The sequence below is a fragment of the Monodelphis domestica genome, chromosome 2 (genome assembly GCF_027887165.1).
Source record: "Monodelphis domestica isolate mMonDom1 chromosome 2, mMonDom1.pri, whole genome shotgun sequence".
NCBI lineage: Eukaryota > Metazoa > Chordata > Mammalia > Didelphimorphia > Didelphidae > Monodelphis > Monodelphis domestica.
Window position 1 is genome coordinate 487,061,963 of NC_077228.1, and position 22,518 is coordinate 487,084,480.

General features: G+C 39.9%; 1 protein-coding gene across 2 annotated transcripts in view; it reads left to right on the plus strand.

The window, feature by feature from the left end:
• The window catches only part of VANGL1 (VANGL planar cell polarity protein 1), an 89,506-nt gene that overhangs the window by 56,913 nt on the left and 10,075 nt on the right, over positions 1 to 22,518 (plus strand). Inside the window, exons 5-8 of one of the 2 annotated variants that reach the window (XM_056819249.1) lie at positions 13,638 to 13,771; positions 15,076 to 15,114; positions 15,457 to 15,589; positions 20,545 to 20,779. In XM_056819249.1, the coding sequence (XP_056675227.1) occupies positions 13,638 to 13,771; positions 15,076 to 15,114; positions 15,457 to 15,589; positions 20,545 to 20,779 (541 nt within the window). The remainder of the gene's footprint in view (positions 1 to 13,637; positions 13,772 to 15,075; positions 15,115 to 15,456; positions 15,590 to 20,544; positions 20,780 to 22,518) is intronic. The other variant, XM_056819250.1, reaches the window with a different exon arrangement.

A 22,518-nucleotide genomic window follows, 5' to 3' on the forward strand; every position in this document is an offset into this window, starting at 1 on the left:
TAGAAAACGGCACCTGAATTGGAAATCAGAAGACCGGGGCTCAGAAACTCAGCGGGACTCAGTTTCCTCGTTTGTAAAATGAACAGATTGGAAACAGTTAGTGACCTGATCTCTAAAGGCTCTTCTAGCTCAAAATCAATCTTAGGAAGATATTTTAGAAAATTGATTCCTTTCTCACATCCCTGTTTTGACCAGGTGCAGGGGAGGCTTTCCTACCTTCTTGAAATCTGGGGAGGCAGAAGGATGTCAAGAGCAGTGGTGGTTTCTAGGGCAGAGGTTCAGAACTTTGGGGTCAGTAGAGTTGATTTTTATTTGGATATTTGTATTTCTACATAACTGCTTTCCTTTGTAATATTACTTATTTTATGTATTTAAAAAAAATTCTTCTTGGGGGCAGCTAGGTTGCTCAATGAATGGAGAGCCAAACCCAGAGACAGGAGGTTTTGGGTTCAAATCTGGCCTCAGGCACTTTCTAGCTCTATAACCCTGGGCAAGGCACTTGACCCCCATTGCTTAGTCTTTACCACTCTTCTGCCTTAGAACCCCTACACAGTATTGATTCTAAGATACAAGGTAAAAGTTTAAAAATAAAATAAAACAGTTTTCTTAGACAAATTCCATAGGCTTCACCAGACTGGCTGCCAAAGGAGGCTATGACACAACAGAAAGACCAAGAACCTCTAGTGTTTGGTAGCACAGTTAGATAGAGCTCCAGGAAAGTGGTTGGAAGGACTTGGGTTTAAATCTGATCTTAGACACTTTCTAGCTGTATGACCCTGGGAAAGTCACTTAACCTTTGTTACCTAGCCCTTGCTTCTCTTCTGCCTTGGAACTGAGATATGGATGGGGGGAGAGAGAGGGGAGAGAGAGAGAGAAAGAGAGAGAGACAGAGAGAGAGAGACAGAGACAGAGACAGAGAGAGAGACAGAGAGAGAGACAGAGACAGAGAGAGACAGAGAGACAGAGAGAGACAGAGACAGAGAGAGAGACAGAGAAAGAGAAAGACAGAAAGAGAGAGAGAGAGAGAGAGAGAGAGAGAGAGAGAGAGAGAGAGAGAGAGAGAGAGGTTTTTTTAAATCAATTCTAAGCAAGAAAGTACGGATTTAAGAACAGAAAAATAAAAGAGCCACAGATAGAGTGGGCTGAAGGTTACTCTGTGGTTAACCATGGAGAATCCTTGACCAGATTCTTTTTCTCAGAATACCAGGATGGCCTAGAAATATTTCCAGACCCATTGGTGGTCAGTATTTGTTGACTTGGTCCAATTCTATTAGATGTCTCCTTTCATTCATGTCTGATGTCTGAATTCCTGAGGCACAGAGTGAGGAAGAATTCCAAATATCTCCATTTCTATAGCTCCTGAAGGCTTTTGAAGTTCTTGATGTATATTTCACAGTTGCCCAGATTCAGAGCCAGAAGAAAATTTGGAGGTAACCCCTGCTTTTACAGAGAAGAGAATACAGCCCCAGAGTGTTAGGGGACTCTCCTGAAGTCTCATAATTAGCAGAGGCAAGATTTGATCTAATTTAATTAAGCGTTAGTGCCTACTCTATGTCAGGCATTAGACTCTAAAGGTGCATGGACAAAAAAAGAGGTGATCCTTGCCTTCAGTGAATTAATTAATAATAAATTCTAGCATAGGAAACATCTACACATTTAACTATGTACCATATATACAGCTATACATATATATATATATATATATATATATATATATATGTATGTATTTATGTCTCTGTGTATATATAGGCATGGGGTAGCAAGGTGGCACAGTGGACAGTGTCCTGAAGTCAGGTAGACTCATCTAACTCAGTTCAAATTCAGCCTTAGACACATACTAGCTGTGTGACCTTGGACAAGTCACTTAACCTTGTTTACCTCAGTTTCCTTACCTGTCAAATGAGCTGGAAAAGAAAACTCCAAGAGTTGGATGTGACTAAAATGACTAAACAATCACAAAATATATAGGCATATATAGATGTCTCTGTGAGTGTATGGATTGTCTGCATGAGGGCCTTTGCCTTTCCCAGTTCTTTCCCTACTCCAGTTGCCTCCTCAGAAATTCCCTTCTCTCTACTCTGGAAATGTCTTGTATCCACCTTGTTTCTGTGGCTTTCTCCGTCAGAATGGGAGCTCCTTGAGGGCAAGGACTGTGTTTTTGCCTCTTTTTTAATCCCAGCGTTTAACAGGGTTCCTAGCACAGAGTAAACCTTTTGTGGATGCCTGTTGATTTGCTCTGTTGATGTGAACTCATTATTGTTCTCATAAATGCCTTGTCAGGGCTAATGATAACTTGCTTGGTTCTGTTTCCCCTCGACATCTCTCCTGACCTGCGGCTCAGCCCTTTCCAAGTTTAGAATCTGTGAGCTTTTGTTTCCTGGCTTCCTTCCTTTTAGTCACCCACTAAAATAGCTGAATTGATGATTTAGCTCTCCAAGCAACTCATGAGGAGAGGGAAGAAAGGGGAAAAAAAAAACCCATTACCCCCAACAGGTAAAAGGGGTTTAGAAGGGTCTCTGGAGAGAGGCAAGCTTTTTCCAGTATCCTTGTTGGTCCTCTTCAGCCCCTTTCCATTCCTCAGGCCTCTTTGGCCCTCCACCCCCATCTCCTTCTAACTCAACTTATGGCCCTTTATCTGGAGGTCAGGAAGGGGCTTCAAAGCACATGCCAAAGGCATTTTATGGCTCACGGGGGCTGGTGGGACTGAAGAATTTGGCCCCTGAAGCTCCCCTGTGACTGCCTGGTCATATAGCCTCTAGCCAGGATGGGCTTGGCCTCCCAGTCTTGGGGAATCTGACTTTCAGGCATTTTTTTCTGCTTCCTGTGTGGCCCTTTAAATACTTGGACCATGTGTAGCTTCAGGTCAATTCTGGGATGTGGCTGTGGGTTTTCCCAACAGGCTAGAGCTTTGTTACCAATCCCTCCCATTCCACCCCAACAGGAGGGAGGAAATTGTTCTCATTTTAAAGATGTCTGGGTCTTATTGACTGAGATTTACCCTTGTCCTCCACACCTCCCCCCAAGTTCTTTCCCTCTATTGAGAAAGGAAATTGCCCCTTATCCAAACCAATTCAGGGGGAGGTTTTTACTGAAAAGGTTTGAAAGAGAAGAGCCTCAATTGGTCTCCATACAGCCCACCCCCACCTTTGAATTTTAATTTTTCCTCTAGGGAGAAATTTTAATTATTTTCTTAAAGAGGCAAATTTAGGCTTGTTGTCAGGAAAAAAATAATTTCTTGAGCATTAGAGCTGCCTGTATAAAATGGACTGGGGAGAAGGGGTGGATAGAAGGGAAGAGGGGAGGGAGAGAGAGAGAGAGAGAGAGAGAGAGAGAGAGAGAGAGAGAGAGAGAGAGAGAGAGAGAGAGAGAGAGAGAGAGAGAGAGAGAGAGAGAGAGAGAGAGAAGGAGAGAAGGGAAGAGAGAAAGAGAGAAGGGAAGAGAGGAGAGGAGAAAGAGAAGGATAGAGAGAAGAGAAGAGAGAAAGAGGAAGGGAGAAAGAGAAGGAGAGAGAGAAGGGAAGAGAGAAAGAGGAAGGGAGAAAGAGAAGGAGAGAGGAGGGGAGAAAGGAGTGAGAGAGAAGGGAAGAGAGAGAGAGAGAGAGAGAGAGAGAGAGAGAGAGAGAGAGAGAGAGAGAGAGAGAGAGAGGAGAGACTGTAAGAAGTGGATTTCCCCTTGTGTTTGTATATGGTGTACTATGACAATATCAGATATGTTGTAGAGGGGAAATTTAAATGACCAATGGGAGCCCTTTTCAGTTCAGAAAATGAGTGAATGGCATTGGCTTTCTAGTGATTTGTGGCATTTATAAGTACTTGTTAGGACTGTAATTGGCCACAAAAGGAAAACTAGAAGATACCTGAGCCTTCTCCTTTTAGAATTTGTATTCCTAAAAACTAGGCTTTATTTAGTTCTTTTGCTTTACGTGATCCTCCTATCAGTCCTGTGAACAATAATCCCCATTTTACAGATGAGAAATGTAGTCTGACAGATTAAGTGATGTGCCCAGGATCACACAACTAGTCAGTCTGAGGCTTGAATTGTACAAGTTTTCCTGACTTCCCAGGCCACCAGTGGAGTGGCACAGTAGTCAGGAAGACCTGAGTTCAAATGTGGCCTCAGATAAATATTAACTGTGTAACCCTGAGCAAGTCACTTAATTCAATTTACTTTGGGTTCTTGGTCTGTAAAAGGGGATAGAGAAGGAGATGGCAAACTACTCCATTATCTATACCAAGAAAACACCAAATGGAGTCACAAAGACTTGTTCATGCCTGATCAACAAGGCCACCATGCTGGGTGCCTTCCAATTGCCTCCCCCCAAGAAGGCAAGACATGATGTAATGAAACTTGGAGCCTAAAGTTCTTGAGGTTGAATTCCAACACTGGAGGCCTGGAGAAGTTACTTAATCTGTACTGCAGTGATTTCACCCATATAGTGGGAATATTATTTCTTGCATAACTTGCCTTATTGGGTTGTTTTGGGGAAAAATGTGATTATAGACCTCGAAATGTTATGGACTCAAGTGAACAAACATTTATTAAGCACCTACTGCACCCAGGGCATTATGCCAAATGTGACTTTTTGAAAAAAGAGGGGAAAAAAGGCAATTTAAAAATGAAAATAAAATAAGTAAAAATATATTAGTCAATAGCATTTATAGATTATTTAAAAAACCCTTACCCTCTTAGAATACAATAGTATGGATTGGTTCCAAGGCAAAAGAGTGGTAAGGGCTAAGCATCTGGGGTTAAGTGATTTGCCCAGATTTACACAGCTAAGAAGTGTCTGAGCAGATTTGAACCCAGGATCTCCTATTTCTAGGTCTGGCTCTCTATCTGTTGAACAACCCAGCTGCACAGTGTTCATAAACTATTCCAAGCTGGAAGAAAAGAATGCGTCAGGGGAATTTGGGGGTTCTCTAAACTGGAGGTTTTTAAGCAAAGACTGAATCACTTATTGGAGATATTGTAGAGAGATTTGACTCAATGACCTGTGAGGTCACTTCTAGCTCTGACAATCTGCAGTTCTGGGACTGGAATGCATATGTAGAGACAATTTTCAGATATTTGCCAATTTATATGGAAGGTGCACACCACCCAAGAGCATGAAGACTCTAATTCATCTCATGATGGTTCCGGGAGGTACACAGTGAAGGCTTTTCCCATGTACACCTAATTGGAACTTGGGGAACTGTACCTTGGGGCACCCAGGTAGCTTCTATGGAAAGGGAAACCTTACTGGCAACCACCCTTTGGGTGAATAGGAAAGGAGGTGGATTTCAATTATCTTTACTATCTGTTTGCTTCTCATATTATAATTTCACTGCAAGTTTTCAGGGTTCCCATGGACTTTGAGTCCTGCTAGCTTCTAGAATCCATTACCGAAAAGTCACTGGGGAGCTAAGATATTGGCCCAGTTTACTCTTTTAGTTTGATTTAGTTCTCAGTTGAAAGAAGAGGTATTTCCAGCTGTTGTCCATCCTTATTTACTTTTCTTCAAGTTGCAGAGTAGTCATTAATGGCTCTGTTATCTCTGGCTTGAATAAACTGTCATCTCAAACACGGTGTCTTTAAGCCTAATATTTAATTAAAAGAGAGGAGGTGTTAGAAGGAATTTTATACCCAGTTCTCAGAGGAGTGGTCATTTGTGGTATTGGGGAGTTATATTTGGGTTTCCTTGGGTTATTTCTCATCTATATGTTGCTTCCTATCATCCATCTAACCTTACTCAAACCTCCCCTTTTCTTCTTCCCCCCTCCACACACGAGGCCGGTTCTTCTCCAACAAAGACATATATCCAAGCAGAAATAACCTTTGTTGATTCTTCACAGGAGCAAGCAGCTGTCAGGTAAACAGATGTGGGGGCCAGCTGGCCCCTGGAGAGGGTAGTTTACACAAAAAAGCTAAACAAAGTTTCATTTTGGGTCCTGTACTTTGGAGCTTTCACAAACGCTTAATTTACAAGGTCAAAGTCCTTGTTTCATCCCAGCACACATCTCTCAAAGAAAGATAGCTAGCGAGTGTCAAGGAATTAATTTTCTCTCTTCACTGACCTCATTGTCTTACTGACCCACCCTCACTGAGAAAAGGGGAGACTTGAGGGGAAGAGACATAGGTACTATCTTTAACTATTTCAAGTAATGAAAGATGAGGTTTAGAAGGCAGATTAGTCTTATTCTGCATGGCCAGAGAGAACAGATTTAGGACCAAGAGATATAAATTTGTAGATTTTAGTTCAGGCTAAGGAATAATATTCCTTCCCTCCCTACCTACCTCCCTCCTTCCTTCCCTCCTTCCTCCCTCCCTCCCAGCCTCCCTCCCTCCCTCCCTCCCTTCCTTCCTTCCTTCCTTCCTTCCTTCCTTCCTTCCTTCCTTCCTCCCTCCCTCCCAGCCTCCCTCCCTCCCTCCCTTCCTTCCTTCCTTCCTTCCTTCCTTCCTTCCTTCCTCCCTCCCTCCCAGCCTCCCTCCCTTCCTTCCTTCCTTCCTTTCTTCCTTCCTTCCTTCCTTCCTTCCTTCCTTCCTTCCTTCCTTCCTTCCTTCCTTCCTTCCTTCCTTCCTCCCTCCCTCCCTCTCAGCCTCCCTCCCTTCCTTTCTTCCTTCCTTCCTTCCTTCCTTCCTTCCTTCCTTCCTTCCTTCCTTCCTTCCTTCCTTCCTTCCTTCCTTCTTCCTTCCTTCCTTCCTTCCTTCCTTCCTTCCTTCCTCCCTCCCTCCATCCCCTCCTTCCTTCCTTCCTCCCTTCCTCCATTCCTCCCTTCCTCCCTTCCTTCCTCCATTCCTCCCTTCCTCCCTGCCTTCCTTCCTCCCTCCCTTCCTTCCTTCCTTCCTTCCTTCCTTCCTTCCTTCCTTCCTCCCTCCCTCCCTCCCTCCCTCCCTTTCTTCCTTCCTTCCTTCCTTCCTTCCTTCCTTCCTTCCTTCCTTCCTTCCTTCCTTCCTTCCTTCCTTCCTTCCTTCCTTCCTTCCTCCCTCCATCCCCTCCTTCCTTCCTTCCTTCCTTCCTTCCTTCCTTCCTTCCTTCCTAACTGCCCTTGCCTTCACCTTATCTTGTTCCAAACAAAGCCACTACACCACTTACTGGCCATTTCCAAACCACATTGTTATGTATAATCCCCTCTCCCCTCTCCCCACTCTCAACCTGCTTTCCAACTCAAACATGCCTTTATATGTTATCTTCTCTTATTAGAATGTCAATTCCCTGAAGTCAGGGGCTGTTTTTATCTTTTTTTTTTTAATTTTTTGTTTTTGCTTGTATCAAAATTTTTTTCATTGATTCATTGACCCCCATCCTCCACCCCCTGGATGGTATTGGTCATTTCTTACATGTCATATATAAACTTATCCATTCTTGTGCCAGTGTCCACTCTACAGGACTAAAGTCAACATACTATTGCTAAAAGCTTAAGGTTGTTTTTTCTGGGCTTATCTTGGGATTTTTTGCTACCCTTCTGAATAATATATAATTTATGAATGCTTACTTTTTGTTTTTTCCTTGTACATCAGTTTCTATATGGATATCTATATTCAGTTCATCATTGTTAAGTGCCTTCTAGCTTCAAGACACTGTGCTTATATGCTGAGGAATACAATAAAGGTAGGAAGTGAGGAGGAAAGACTGTCTTGATATTCAAAATGCTTACAGTGACATATTTAGATTTCGGGACTATTTTCACAAATAGGATAATTGGCACTATGGGTCTAGTGAGCATGCCAAGGGTGGAACTATAGAAGAGAGAAGATAAAAGGATTGTTTACAGAGCCTTAGGGAACACCTACACATAAGGAATGGGCAAAAGAGTGAAAGAAACCAAGAGGAAGCTAGCAGAGAAGAATCAGGAGAGAGCAGTTTCATAGAAACCAGAGAAGAAACTATCTAGGAGGAGAGGGTGATTGGTAGTAAATACCACAGATGAGTGAGAAAATGCCCCTGAATTTTCCATTAAAGATGCCCCTAGAGACAGCTAGGTAGCCCAGTGATAGAGTACCGGGCATGGAATTTGAGAAGTTCAAATCTGGCCTCAGATACTTCCTATCAGTGTGACCCTGGATAATTCACTTTACCTCGGTTGCCTTCCCCTTATCACTCTTCTGCCTTGGAATTAATATTTAGTATTGAGAGACATAAGGTAGTATTTTGTTTTTGTCTTTTTAAATCACTGGTGATCTTGGAGAAAACAGTTTCAGTAAGGAAATTGGAAATTAAATTAAAAAGGGATGGATTGTTGATGAGCAAATGAGTACAGAGACAGCTCTTTCCAGAATTTTAGCAATGAGAGGGAAGGGAGATATTTGATGATCCTTGAGGGGATGGCAGAAGCAAGGAAAGATATTTTTTAGGATGGAAGGGATCTAACCATGCCAAATGATTTCATCAAGGACTTCATGAAGTAGAGGAGATTTGAGCTAGAATGAAATAATAAGTTAGAATGAGATTGAAATAGACAGACACCAAAAGGGATGGGTAAGAGAGAAAAGTATATTCCATTCAAAGGAACCAGCCATGCCCATGAACTATGACAATTACTGGGTTTATCTGTAATTCCAGAACTGCAAGGTATTCTGGGTAGCCTTAGATTCTTGAAAAAGGGATGCCTAGTGACCCCTAAAGCAGCCAACTATGTCCTCCATGGACCAGGATGGCATTACCTCTTGCTGTGGACATCTCCCATAAAGGCTAATTTTCCCCCCTCTTCTCTGAAGACAATGCTGTAGTAATACTTATCTTATTATGAGGTTACTTATTACACGTGGGATGACTAGGAAGTCTATGGAAGGATTTCTGAGTCCCAAAGACACACATCACCAATTCTATGCATTAAAGTTCATCGTCAATATCAGAGCCTCCATCAACTAGGAAATGGGCTAATGATAAAGAATCCATTTTTGGAGACTCCAGTAATTCCATATGATTTTTTTTTTCTTTTGCAAGAAGTATGAAATGTACTGTATAGATGTCATTGATTACCTCTTTGATGTACATACATTATGGGAAAGTGAATACTAGTCTATTTAACCTCTGTTTCCAAGTTCTTTACAACATGAGGCATCCACACAAGGGCTCACCTATGAGAAGCGTTTGAAGGGGATGCAGTTGTGGCATAATGGAAGAAATTGCTGGCAACACCAGACTCACCTTGATTTCAGATTCTAAAAAGGGGACATTATATCCAGAATGGGAGGCGATCATCCTATTTAATGCCATTTCAGTCCATCCACAGTTGAATATTCCTTTCTGTCCTTGGACATTAGTAAATTAGTGATTGCCAACAGGAGGGTAACCAGGGTGAAGGTTCCTGGAGAGCCTGCCTTATAAGAATCAGTTGAAAGATTTCAGCATATTTAGCATGGAAAAAAAAAAAGTAGACATAGGAGGAGGAAAGAGAGCTAGCATCCTTTCAGTATTTGAAGAACTGTTTATTCACTTGGTCTACAGTAGGTAGAAACTGAAAAGAAGCAGGATTAGGCTTGACCTTAGGAAAAAATTCCTAATAATTAAAATTTTCTATAAGTAGCACAGGCTTCTCGGGAGGTATAGTCAATTCTTTCTCACTGGAGGCCATCATGTGGTCGCAGCATCATAGCTGATATTCTAGGATCTGAGTTGAACAGAATAGCCTATGAATTTCCTTAACATTCTCAGATTCTCTGGTTTTCTTCCTTTGTTCAAAATTCTAATAATTCACTTGTCTGACTTCTTAGCTTATCAATGGATTACAGGTCACATTGTAAAAGGCAGTGGTTTTGGAAGGCAGCTCTAGGTAAGCACATTAAACTCCAGCCCAACCTCAAGGGAAGAGATGAAAAGTATGAAAACAAAATACAAAGACTGAAAAGGAAGTAATCTTGGGGCTATTTATCAGAAGGGATGAAGAACCTTAGTGCTACGGCTTGGATTATATAGTACGGAATAATAACTTGTTATTAATAACCCAGAATCACCAAGAAAAGATTAACTTTTTGATGGTACACTCGCTTTTAGAAGTCAAGAAAAGATGTAATACATTTCAGAAATAGGTGTTGAAAAGGGCTAAAAACATACATAGATTTTAAATTTTATCTCTTTTATCAGATGTGCCAGGAAAATTTGCTTAGTGCGAATACTTCACTTCTCAGTGACAGAGGAAGCATTATTGTATACAAATTATTTTCTACTTGGATGAAGGTTTGAACATTTCTTGGAGACTTTAAAACTTAGCTGGAAGGACAGCTAAGTGACTCAGGATTGAGAGCCAGGTATAGAGATGGGAGATGCTGGGTTCAATCTGGTCTCTGTAACTTCTTAGCTCTTTGACTCTGGGCAAGTCACTTAATCCCAATTGCCAAGCCCTCACTGCTCTACTGTCTTGGAACCAAGACACAGTCCTGATTGGAAGACAGAAGATTATGGCTTTAAGGAAAAAACGGGGGGAAAAAACTTAGCCAGAAGAGCCTCTTAACTCTGGTAGCAGTTCATCAGACCCGGGAGGCTAGCCAGTTCTCTTTGCTTGTTGTCTGAGTCATTCTGATGTCTCCCTTGAGAACAGTGTAAGGAAAAAAGATCTTCATTTACAATTTTTCCTTCAAGTTCAGTTTTACCCCCCCTAAACACTCTCACAAATTCTCCCACCGATGAGCAAGTCATGTCATTCCCTTTTCTTTTATCTCTTTTTACATCTGACTCTTCTGGGGAATACAGGAAGATTTGACTTTCTAGCCTAGTCTAGAAGGCAGGTTTGGTGGCGTCTATATGCCTGTAACCACAGACATCTATGACAGTAGACTTGGAGACAGAGAGACTTGCATTTGAATCCTGCCTTAGTTATTTGCTACCTGTGTGACTCTCACAGGCTCTCACAGGTTTACTTGTCTGTAATAATAACACCTATTTCACGAGGTTGTTGAATAAATTTAACGAATTCTCTCCTATGTGTATACATATATATATATATATAAGTAAATATATTGTTTTGCAAACATTTAAGTGCTATATAAAGGTAGATTTTATTGTAAATACTTAGCAACTGTGATCTAGAATAGAGAATGGAATATTTGTATATATGTATGTGTGTGTGGAATATATTATTATTAAATAATATTTTATATTATATTATTTATAATATAGATAATAAATAATAGGACAGAAGAGCAAGGGCTAGACAATTGGGATTGCCTGGCTTGCCCAGTATATTAATAATATTGTTTATAATTATTTATGTTTATAATCATAATAATTTATTGTTGTGTAATAACATATAACCATAATATAATACATTCTGACATTTATTTGTGTAGGTGTGTGTAATGGAAAAGGACAACTAGGTAGTAAAGTGGATAGAGTACCAGACATAAAGTCAAGAAGACTCCTCTTCCTGAGTTTAAATCTGACCTCAGACATTTCCCAGCTATGTGACCTTGGGCAAGTCACTTAAAGCTGTTTTACTCAGTTTCTTCATCCATAAAATGAGTTGGAGAGGGAAATGGCAAACCACCTCAGTATCTTTGCCAGGAAAACCCCAAATAGAGTCCTGACAAGTTGGATAGGACTGAAACAACTCAATAATTACAGATATTGGGAAAAGGTTGAGTCTTCCCTGTACCTTGGTATGGAAGAAAAATAACTTCCTGGTTTCTTTTCCTGAGCTATGAGTTGTGATTCTTCTCAACAGTGTGGGTGGAAAGGTTGAGAAAGATGCCTGGGAGGTGTTGATTGAATGCTATCTCAAGTATTGCTCAGGATGAAAGACATCCAGTTACTTATTCTTGACTTCTGCAATTTTCTCATCTCTGGTCCATTTGCATTGAAAAACAAGGTGTAACATGCCAGGGAGGAAAAACCCAAGAATGACACCCCAAACATTTGTTTTTGCTTGGAATTTTCATTCCTCTAGTGGAAAAAGTAAAGTTTTTAGTAAAGAAAAACTCTGAAATATTTCCATCAATGCTAGAGTGGGACGACAGGGTCTGGTGCTACTTCTTGGCACTTATACCCTTCTATGAAGATGAGAATCCCCAACTAGTTTTAGGAGGAGCAGTTGTCCCATTTCATTTCCATGAAGCTCTTATGGAAATGGAATTTTGAAATTAGAAAATCAAATTTTGGAGTGCCTGCCAGGTTACTTAGCTCCCTGTGTAACCTTGGGCAAACAAGTTCATCTCTCTGGGTCTTAGTTTCCTTCTGTGTAAAATTAGCTGGACTGGATGAGCTCTGAGATGCCATCACGGGCATGGGCAATGGGTAGTATTCCCAATAAAGTTCCTTATCATCTTCTGTGTGATTCATAGGCTCCTCGAGGGCAGAGACTCACTTATCCATATCTGTATCCATGGCACATTGTGAAATGTTGGTTAAGTTAAACTGAGTGAAGGGTAGAAGAGGGTGCCATTGTCTGTCTCTCTCTGGGTGGCAGGATATTATGGTGGCTACCAACTTTGAGACCCACCAATAGATGGGAATCGTTTAGAAAATTCTGGCTATTTAATGTACTTTTTTTTTTAATGCTTACTTTCCTGTCCTAGTAACTACTCTAGGACAGAAGGGCAAGGGCTAGGCAATTGGGGTTAAATGATTTGCCCAGAGTCACACAGCTAGGAAGTTTGAAACCAGAATTGAACCCAGGACTTCCCTACTCCAAGCCTGGCTTTCAATCCACTGAGCCACTTAGCTGCCCCTAATGATATTTTCACATTGTAATCCATTCTATTTATCAGGTTCTTCCATAATAACAACAATAACAATAAAAAATTGTTGTTGTTATTTAGGCATGTCCAAATCTTCACGATCCAATTTAGTATTTTCTTGTCAAAAATATTGGAGTAGTTTATCATTTCCTACTCCAGTTTATCTTACAATAATAAATAGCTAGCATTTCTAGAGAGAGCACTTGAAGGTTTGCAAAGGGAGCTAGGTGCTATTATTTTCCCAATTTTGCAGATGAGGAAACTGAGGCAGAAGTGAAGTGACTTGAGCAAGGGCATACAGCTAGTAAAGGACCTGAGACCAGATAAGTATTCTATCCAATGCACTATCTACCTTTCTCGTTGTCTTAGAATACTGGCTATTCACAGTTAAGTTCCATCTTCTAAATATTTATTGAGAACCCTGGATGACTAGTCTTTCCTGTCCTCTAAAACATTATCTAACTACAAGTGTAGAGATTAAGAAAATCAGCTCAGTTTAGCAATTTATGGGGCCTAAGTTGTTGGTTTGGTTTGGTTTGGGGTTCTTCTCCCAACCCCTCATCCCCTACCTTTTGCTTGAGCTGTTGTAGAGTTGGGGAGATGGGACCCAAGTAGGGAGGAGGAGAGGGTTGGGTAGTTAGGAAATACCATTGTCCCTTCTTCTGCCTTCACTCAAGACCTTTGGACTTTATTGAAACCTAGTCTTCTGGAGGGAGAATATCATTAGATCCCGGAGCTTGGGCTACTGCCCAGATCATTGTTATTATTCCATGTTGTGCCATGGCTTTGCCTTCTACAGGTGGTGACAAGAAGCAGCAAACCTTGAGATTGAGCGAAGACATCATAGCCAAGTTTCCTGGCATTTTATCACCTCTTAGAAAGTCCAATATTTTTTCCTTATGGCTGATTTATATTCAAAGTGAACTCCAGAATTTTGGGTCATTTGCAAAAAAAAAATTTTGAATTAATTTTTTCTCTCTTCTCAGCATACAGCGAGCAGCATTGGTAGTTCTGGAAAATTACTACAAAGATTTCACCATCTATAATCCAACCCTCTTAACAGCCTCCAAATCTCGAGCAGCTAAGCACATGGCTGGCCTAAAAGTCTACAATGTAGATGGTATGTTTCTGGGAGTGGTTTTTGAGGTTGAACATGGTGGTGGGGGATCAATGGGGGGAAAGAAATTATTGAATTTAACTTCGTAGCTGTGTGACCCAGAGCAAGTCACTTAACCTGATTGCCTAATCCTTACCACTCTTTTGTCTTAGAAATGACACGAAGATAGGAGGTCAGGGTTTAAAAATAAAAATAATTTTTTTTAAAGGAAGTATTGGTCAACATCTATGTGAGTTGCACAAAAAAATCTCCTTGGAAGTTTAACATGTTTTTAAAACATTTTTTAATTAACATTGGTTTATGTTTCCTATAATGGAAGCCATTCTTAGAAAGAGCACACTCTAGAAAGTTTGGAGAAATGCTTAGATTCAAGTAGTCGTCCAAGTCAGTGAACACAACAGATCTCACTAGTTCATGCATCTTTCTCATCATATTTAGGCCTTCATTAATTGTTTATAGAAAATGAATTTGTTAAATACTAGAGAATAGACTTTGGATAGAGCTCCATTTTCTGCATGTACCAGAAGAGACTAATGCCATTAACAAGATAAAGAATATATGGATGGGGGCAGCTAGGCAGCTCAGTGGAGAGAATGCCAGGCCTGCAATCTGGAGTTCCTGGGTACTAATGTGGCCTCAGATACTTCCCAGCTGTGTGACCCTGGGCAAGTCACTTAACCCACATAGTCTAGCGCTTACCATTCCTATGCCTTGGAACCAATACTTAGTATCAATTCTAAGACAATTTATTTAAATTTAATTTGATTTAAATTTAAATTTTTTTTGAATTTTGATTTTTAAATTAAAATTTTAAAATTTAAATTTAAAAGAATATATAGAGAGTGTTAGATTTGCATAAATTCATTGTTTTTTTAAAAATGCTTATTGAGTGTTTTAGTCCACTGACAAATGAACAGAGGATGAATTTTGAAAGCATTACTATATCCTTTTGGAGTCTAAGGATGAAATAGAACCTTTATGATGAAAACAGACTAATCTGCTATTAGGTGATATATAAGGAAAATTAGATATATTTTGGTACAGAGACAAGGGAAGGTGTCAAATGTTGAACTTGTATATGGGTTTTGTATCTTTTAACTTAATGGATGCCATTTTTGCATGTCTTGGAGGTGTTGGTGCATTTTCCAAGTCGTGGCCGCCATGACACATTCCAGCATAACTTTATTTTCCTGCGTGTGGTTGGTGTCTCCATGTCTCTTGACATTCTTTTTTCTCTGTCTGTCCTTGTTCTCCCCCCTCCCTTTCATGCTCTCTCATTGTTTTGTTGCTGAAATGTGATGTTCCAGCTGCCCTTATGGCCAAACTGAAACTTTATATAACAGATGGTAAGTAGCATCCTCAGCGCACTCATATATATATATTTTTTTTCTTGCAAACATTTTAATTGTTTAGGATTCTTCATCCCATTCCCTTTTGCTTTTCATTGATCCATTTGGGGTTTTATTAAGCACTTCTTTCCTGTCCTAAACTGGGCATATCAGGTAAGGATTTAGAGGATGCTCCACTCTATGGGGTATAAAGTTGGAATTGTTCCTTTGGGATTTATGTACCAATAAGCTTCTTATAGGGTGGAGGGTATTGACAGAATTTGATGCTTCTCTTTTGCCTTCTGTTTATGAGATTTACAGTTTTAAAACTGTTGTTTTTCTGCTGATTTCTCCCTGAAGGCCCAGGGAACAATGCTGCTGGACAGTCTAGGGCCATGATAGCTGCAGCTGCTCGACGCAGAGACTCCAGCCACAATGAACTATATTATGAAGAGGCAGAACATGAACGTCGAGTAAAGAAACGGAAAGCCAGGTACTCACTCTCTCTCTCTCTCTCTCTCTCTCTCTCTCTCTCTCTCTCTCTCTCTCTCTCTCTCTCTCTGTCTTTCTCTCTCCCTCCCTCTTCCTTCCTTCCTTCCTTCCTTCCTTCCTTCCTTCCTTCCTTCCTCCCTCCCTCCCTCTCTCTCTCTTTTTCTTCTTTCTTTTCTTTCTTTCTTTCTTTCTTTCTTTCTTTCTTTCTTTCTTTCTTTCTTTCTCTCTTTCTTTCTCTCTCTCTTTCTTTCTTTCTTTCTTTCTTTCTTTCTTTCTTTCTTTCTTTCTTCTTCTTTCTTTCTTTCTTTCTTTCTTTCTTTCTTTCTTTCTTTCTTTCTTTCTTTCTTTCTCTCTTTCTCTCTTTCTCTCTTTCTTTCTCTCTCTCTCTCTTTCTTTCTCTCTCTCTCTCTCTCTCTCCTCTCTCTCTCTCTCTCTCTCTCTCTCTCTCTCTCTTTCTTTGTAATAAGCATAAGAACTTGTATTTGAATCCAAATCTCCTCTTTCGTTCATTTCATTTCTCTGAAGTTTTTCCACTAGAACCCCCTGAGGTTCTTTATCAAAAGTTTTCAGAAGAAGGATGACATCACTTGTTTTTAAACCCCTACTTTCCATCTTAGAATCAATACTTTGTATTGGTTCCAAGGCAGAAGAGTGGTAAAGACTAGGCAGTGGGGGTTAAGTGACTTGCCCAGGGTCACACAGCTAGGAAATATCTAAAATCAGATTTGAATCCAAGACCTCCTGCCTCTAGGTCTTGCTCTTAATCCCGTGAGTCACCCAGCTGCCCCTGGCATCACTCTTAATTGTAGGAGTATAATCGTTTTATATGCCAGACACCATGTTTTAGGAAGAGCATTGATGTATTGCAGAGAATTCAAAGGAGGATGATTAGCACGCAGACAACACTTCCAGTTCATGCCAAATGTAGATTGGTTGAAAAGGAACTGGGAAGATTTAGCTCAGAAAAGGGAACTATTTTCACATTTTTCTAGGGTTTTCATTTAAAAAAAGGGATTAGATTTGTTCTACTTGGTCTCATTGGGAAGAATTAGAAACAGTGGATGGAAGTTGCAAAGCAGGAAATTGCAGCTTGATATCGGTGTTATAAAGGAAAGACTTTCCAACAATTAGCTGTTAGGATTAGGATTGGAATGAGCTCCCTGGAAGCTAATAGGTTTACCCTTGTTGGAAATATTTTAATTTTTCCATGAAGTTTGCCTAGCGTAAGCAATCTGTGTCTTCTTTCAAAATAGGATGGTCATGGAAATCTCTATTGTATGATAACACATGAAAAACTATATCCTATTGCTTTCAGTCTTGGGGAGGGAAGGAGAGAATATATACTGCAAAAATGTCAGGAAATGGTTATTAAAAATTGTATCAATGTGGAAAAAATTAAGTTAAAAAAAAGTCTTTAAGCAATGGCTGGATGGTCATTTATAGGATACGCTGGTAGAGGGAATTCTTGTCCAGGTAGAGATTGGGCTATGGAGCTTCTGAAGTCCCTTCCATCTCTGGAATTCTGAGCTCTTGTGTTTCTGTGAGCTCTCCCACTCTTGAGAGGGATTAGAACAAGGAAGGAAATAGCTCTGAATCTCTTCTTACTTCCATTGTTCTACCATTTCTGAATGGCATTATGAGGCCTCTCTTCCAGAACACATCATATTTCAAGTCTTCTGAATTCATGGGCTTTTGACATTGATGATAATGCAACTGAAAACATTGCATACTGTTATCTTGAACACAGAAAGACTCTCCTTGAAAGCAGTTGTGTATTTATCAAGTAAATAAAATTTATAGTAAATTTGTTTATTAAGTAAACAAAATTTGCAGGAAACATGTTTGTCAAGTAGACAAAATATACACTGATAACTTTGGAAAAATTTTAGCCCTTGAACAAATATACAATAAATTTGCAAGCATAATAAATTTAAAACTAAATTTTAAGTAAATTAATTTCCCAAATAAAATATGCACAGATGACTTTGGGAATATTTTAGCCCATGGACAAATACACAGTAAATTGGTAAGCAAAATTAATTTAAAATGAAATGTATAGTAAATGTATTTATCAAATAAACAAAATATACACTGATGACTTTGGGAAATTTTTAGCTCAAGAGTAAATATATAATAAATTTGTAATCAAAATAAGTTGACCATGAAATTTACAGTAAATTTGTCATGTAAACAATATACCCTGATGGCTTTGGGAAATGCAAAAATACACAATAAATTTGCAAGCAAAATAAATTTAAAACAAAATTTTTGGTAAATCTATTTGCCAAATGAAATGTATATAGATAATTTGGGAGAAATTTTAGCTCATGGATAAATACAGTAAATTTGTAAACAAAATTAATTTAAAAAATGTATAATCAATGTGTTTATCAAGTAAACAAAATATACACCGATTTTTAACCCACGGGGCAAATATATAGTAAATTTGTAATCAACCTAAATTTACAGCAAGATTTATAGGAAATTTGTTTAATCAGGTAAACAAAATATATGCTGATAACTTTGGGGAAATTTTAACCCATGGATAAATATGAAAAACTATTGGATAGGGGGCAGCTGGGTGGCTCAATGGATTGAAAGCCAGGCCTAAAGATGAGAGTCCTTAGGTTCAAATCTGGCCTCAGACACTTCCTAACTGTGTGACCCTGGGCAAGCCACTTAACCCCCATTGCCAAGCCCTTACAATTCTTCTGCCATAGAACCAATATACAGTATTGATTCTAAGGTGGGAGGTAAGGGTTTTAAAAAAAAAAGTATTGGACTACTAAATGAGAAAGAATGAGCTCGACTAAATTTTAAATACATGGTTCAACCATATATATATATATGATATATGGTTTATATATATATATATATATATAAAGTATCATACATATATACTTAAATATATTAGAAGAGGAAAAAAAAACAAGCATATTGGAGTCGGGTTCATGGAAGCTATAACTTTGAGGGAAAGTTCCTTGGAGAAGATAAGATAGAAGAGTAAAAATATCTTTCCAGGTTTTTAATGGTTAGTTTTGGGAGAAAAAATGTTGACATTTTGGGTTCTTCTAGAAAACCAAGAGAAGAGGGAAGAGTATAATGGCCTGGGGATGAAGGGAGAAGGAGATGAAATTAGGATTAAAAGGCAAAAAGAAAAGGGGAAAAAGGAAACAAAAGAGCCCAACCCTGCTTCCACTCCAGCTTTGATAATTTCCCTTTAGGACTCCTAGTAGATTTCAACCTGCACGTCCGGTTGGAGGGTCCTGACATTGACTCTCAGACCATTCTCCGAGGCAGTGTGCTGCCCAAGCCTTTGTCTTGTGGTGATACCTTGAGGGAGGGGGAGCCTCCACTCTTGCAATCGCTTCATCTCAGGGAGAGGATGGGGTCTTCCCTCTCTCTGGCCCCATTTGATTGCATTTCTAGAGTGGCTCATTACTTCTACCAAATCCTGTTATTTGATGTGACAGCTTTTCCCTGTGGAGGTTGGAGGGTGAAAGTAAGAAGAGAAGGAGATTTTCTCTCATTGTCTTTGTTTCTTTCCTTAACTTCCTTGTTCAACCTGAAAAGCCAGGCTTGCGCCCAGCACTGGGGGTTCAAAATCACACCCTTGACTTTTACTACCTGTTTGTCCTTGGTTAAGTAACTTCACACCTTGGGCATCCTTTTCCTCATCTGTAAAATGAGGGGATTGTAGTAGATAATCTCTGGGCTCCCTTCCCTGTAGCAGCTGAGGGCTTTTTTTTTTCCATCTTATGTATTTTTTTTTTAAACCCTTACCTTCCATCTTGGAGTCAATACTGTGTATTGGTTCCAAGGCAGAAGAGTGGTAAGGGCTAGGCAATGGGGGTCAAGTGACTTGCCCAGGGTCACACAGCTGAGAAGTGTCTGAGGCCAAATTTGAACCCAGGACCTCCCATCTCTAAGACTGGCTCTCAATCCACTGAGCTGCCCAGCTGCCCAGCTGCCCAGCTGCACCCATCATCTTATGTATTTTTAAGAATTGTTTCCGAGCCCCTTATTGGCTTGTTCTGTTTCCACCTCTGCCTTGCAAAAGCATCTCCTTCTTCAAGAGGTATTTCTTGATCTCTGAAGCTGTTAGCCTTCCTTCTTATCCAGTCCCCCTACCATTATATGTTAATACATACATACTTACATATATGTATGTATGTAAATATATATATATATACACATACATACAGAAAGGGAGATTATTGCAATCCAATTAAATTTATATTTTGTATTATTATCTGTGTGCATGTTTTCCCCTGATAGAATGCAGCCTCCTTGAGGTCATCTTTTTTTTTTTTAATTCTTACCTTCCATCTTAAAATTAATACTGTGTATTGGTTCTAAGGTAGAAGAGTGGTAAGGGCTAGGCAATGGGGGTTAAGAGACTTGTCCAGGGTCACACAGCTAGGAAGGCCAAATTTTAACCCAAAACTTCCAGACTTTAGGTCTGGCACTCTATACACTGTGCCTCCCTGAGATGTTATTTTTTAAAAGTCCTGTGTTGGAGATGGATACACTGTGTTACAATCAAATGTAATGGACTTCTCTACTAGTAGCAATTCAATGATCCAGGACAATTCCAAGAGAACTATGAGAAAGAACGTTATCCACATCCAGAGGAAGAACTGTGGGATCAGAAACACAGAAGAAAAACATCTGCTTGATCACATGGGTCAATGGGGATATGATTGAGGATGTAGACTCTAGATGATCACCCTAATTAGTGCAATTATCAATAATAGGGACATAGGTCTTGATCAATGATACTTGTAAAACCCAGTGGAATTGTGTGTAGGCTATGGGGGAGGGGAATGAAGAAGGAGGGGAGGGAAAGAACATGAATCATGTAACCATGGGAAAATATTCTAAATTAATTAAATAAGATTTCTCAATTAAAAAAATAAAAATAAAAGTCCTGTGTTGACTCCTGTGCCCTTGCAGGCTGGTGGTTGCTGTGGAGGAAGCCTTTGTCCACATCCGCCGCCTCCAGGAAGAAGAACAACAGAAGGTCCCTGGAGAAGTGATGGACCCCAGAGAGGCAGCCCAAGCCATCTTCCCTTCCATGGCCAGGGCTCTGCAGAAGTACCTGCGTACCACCCGGCAGCAGCATTATCACACCATGGAGAGCATCCTGCAGCATCTTTCCTTCTGCATCACCAACAACATGACCCCCAAGGTACTGGGCCTTTTGGTTCTTCTGGTGCCCCCACTACTTGGCTGCTTAAACAGCCATGATGGGTGACTTTTATGTTTTACCTTTAGGTTTCCCTGTCAATAAAATTTGCTACCCTTTAACCAGAACTTATTCAGTGCCTGCTTTGGTGCTGGGTGCAGAGATCAAAAAAGCAGAGTCAGTCCTTGCCCTCAGAGAGCTTCCTTTCTGCTCAAAGGATAGAATGCAGAGAATAATGATCGGTCGACCTTTATGAAATTACAGGAAGAGTTAGAGTGACAAATAGAACTCTAAAAAAAAAATTAAGAAATGTTGCTGGGTTGATCACACATACCTGTGAACCCTGCTGCTGGGGGATGCTTGAGTTTGGGAGACTGAGATGCCATCGGGTTAATCCTGATGAGTGTCCACAATAATAAGCCTGTGGCTGATATGGTGAACTCCTAGGGGAGTGAAGTGGGGTGCCAGACCACCTAAGGAGAGGGATTAGTCTGTGAGTGGTTGCTGTGCTTTCAACATAGATAGAATCATTCCTAAGAATCAGTTCCAAGGCAAAAGAGTAGTAAGGGCTAGGCAGATTTGTCCAGGGTCACAAAGCTAAGAAGTATCTGAGTATAGATTTGAGCCCAGGACCTCATCTCCAGGTCTGGCTCTCTAAGAGCCATCTAAGCTTTCAGTATTCCCAGAACTTGTGAGAGTATTGAAAATTGATTGAAAATTGACAGTTTTGATTTTGTTTGGGGTTTTTTGTCCCTAAACTTCTTGATAGGATTCTCAGTCCTGTTCACATCACTAGACCCATAACTTGTGAACAGTGAGGGTACTGAAAATTGTTTGAAATTAAAATTTTTATTTGATCTAGTGTGAGGAGGGGAGGGAGGGAGATAGCTGGGAATTTAAATCTAACAAATAAATAAATAAATGGGCAAAAAAAATCCAAAAACAAAACACAATCTCCCTAACCATCACAAGCTGTAGGAATAGTGAGTTGAACTTAATTGATAATAACTGGAAAATTCTTCCAAGGGCCATGTGGGAGGCCACAGCTTGCTGCCACAAATTAACTATTGGACAATCTTTATCAAAGGAACCGAAGGTGTTAGGTAGTGGTAATGGGTCTAAAAAGGTGGTTTAAAATGATTCCACTCTTTCTCACTGACTTCTCCCCAATTCCTTACCTCCTGGGGTCTCAGAAGTTATGTTAATACTTCATCTCCCAGAACCTCTTCTCCTTGATTTTGAATTGTCTGTTCTATGGAATCCTTTTGATTCAGACCTGACATTTTCCTGTACTAGGACAAACAGATCTGTAACTATTCTGTAACTTACAGTTACAGAGAAATTAACTTTCCCAGTATCAATCATCTGTTATAAGGCATAGTTGGGACTTAAATTTAGGTCCTCTTAACTTTGAAGATGGCCCCTCTATGCACTGTACTGTGAAATGTTGAGTTTCCAAAGATGGAATGCCCTTTCCATTCACAAGCTATAGGATTAGTGATTTGAATACAGCTATGAATGGTCTGAAAGTCCTGCCAAAAATTTTATGAACAAACAAACAAACAAAAAACAAAGTTAAAACAAAAGAACCCAAAATGTTTTGGTGGCTGAGATATAAATTCAGTTCTACTTTATTTCTGCTTTTCTTTTTTTCTTTCTTTTTTTTTTAATACTTACCTTCTGTCTTAGACTCAATACAAAAATTGGTCCCAAGACAGAACGGTAAGGGTCACATGGCTGGA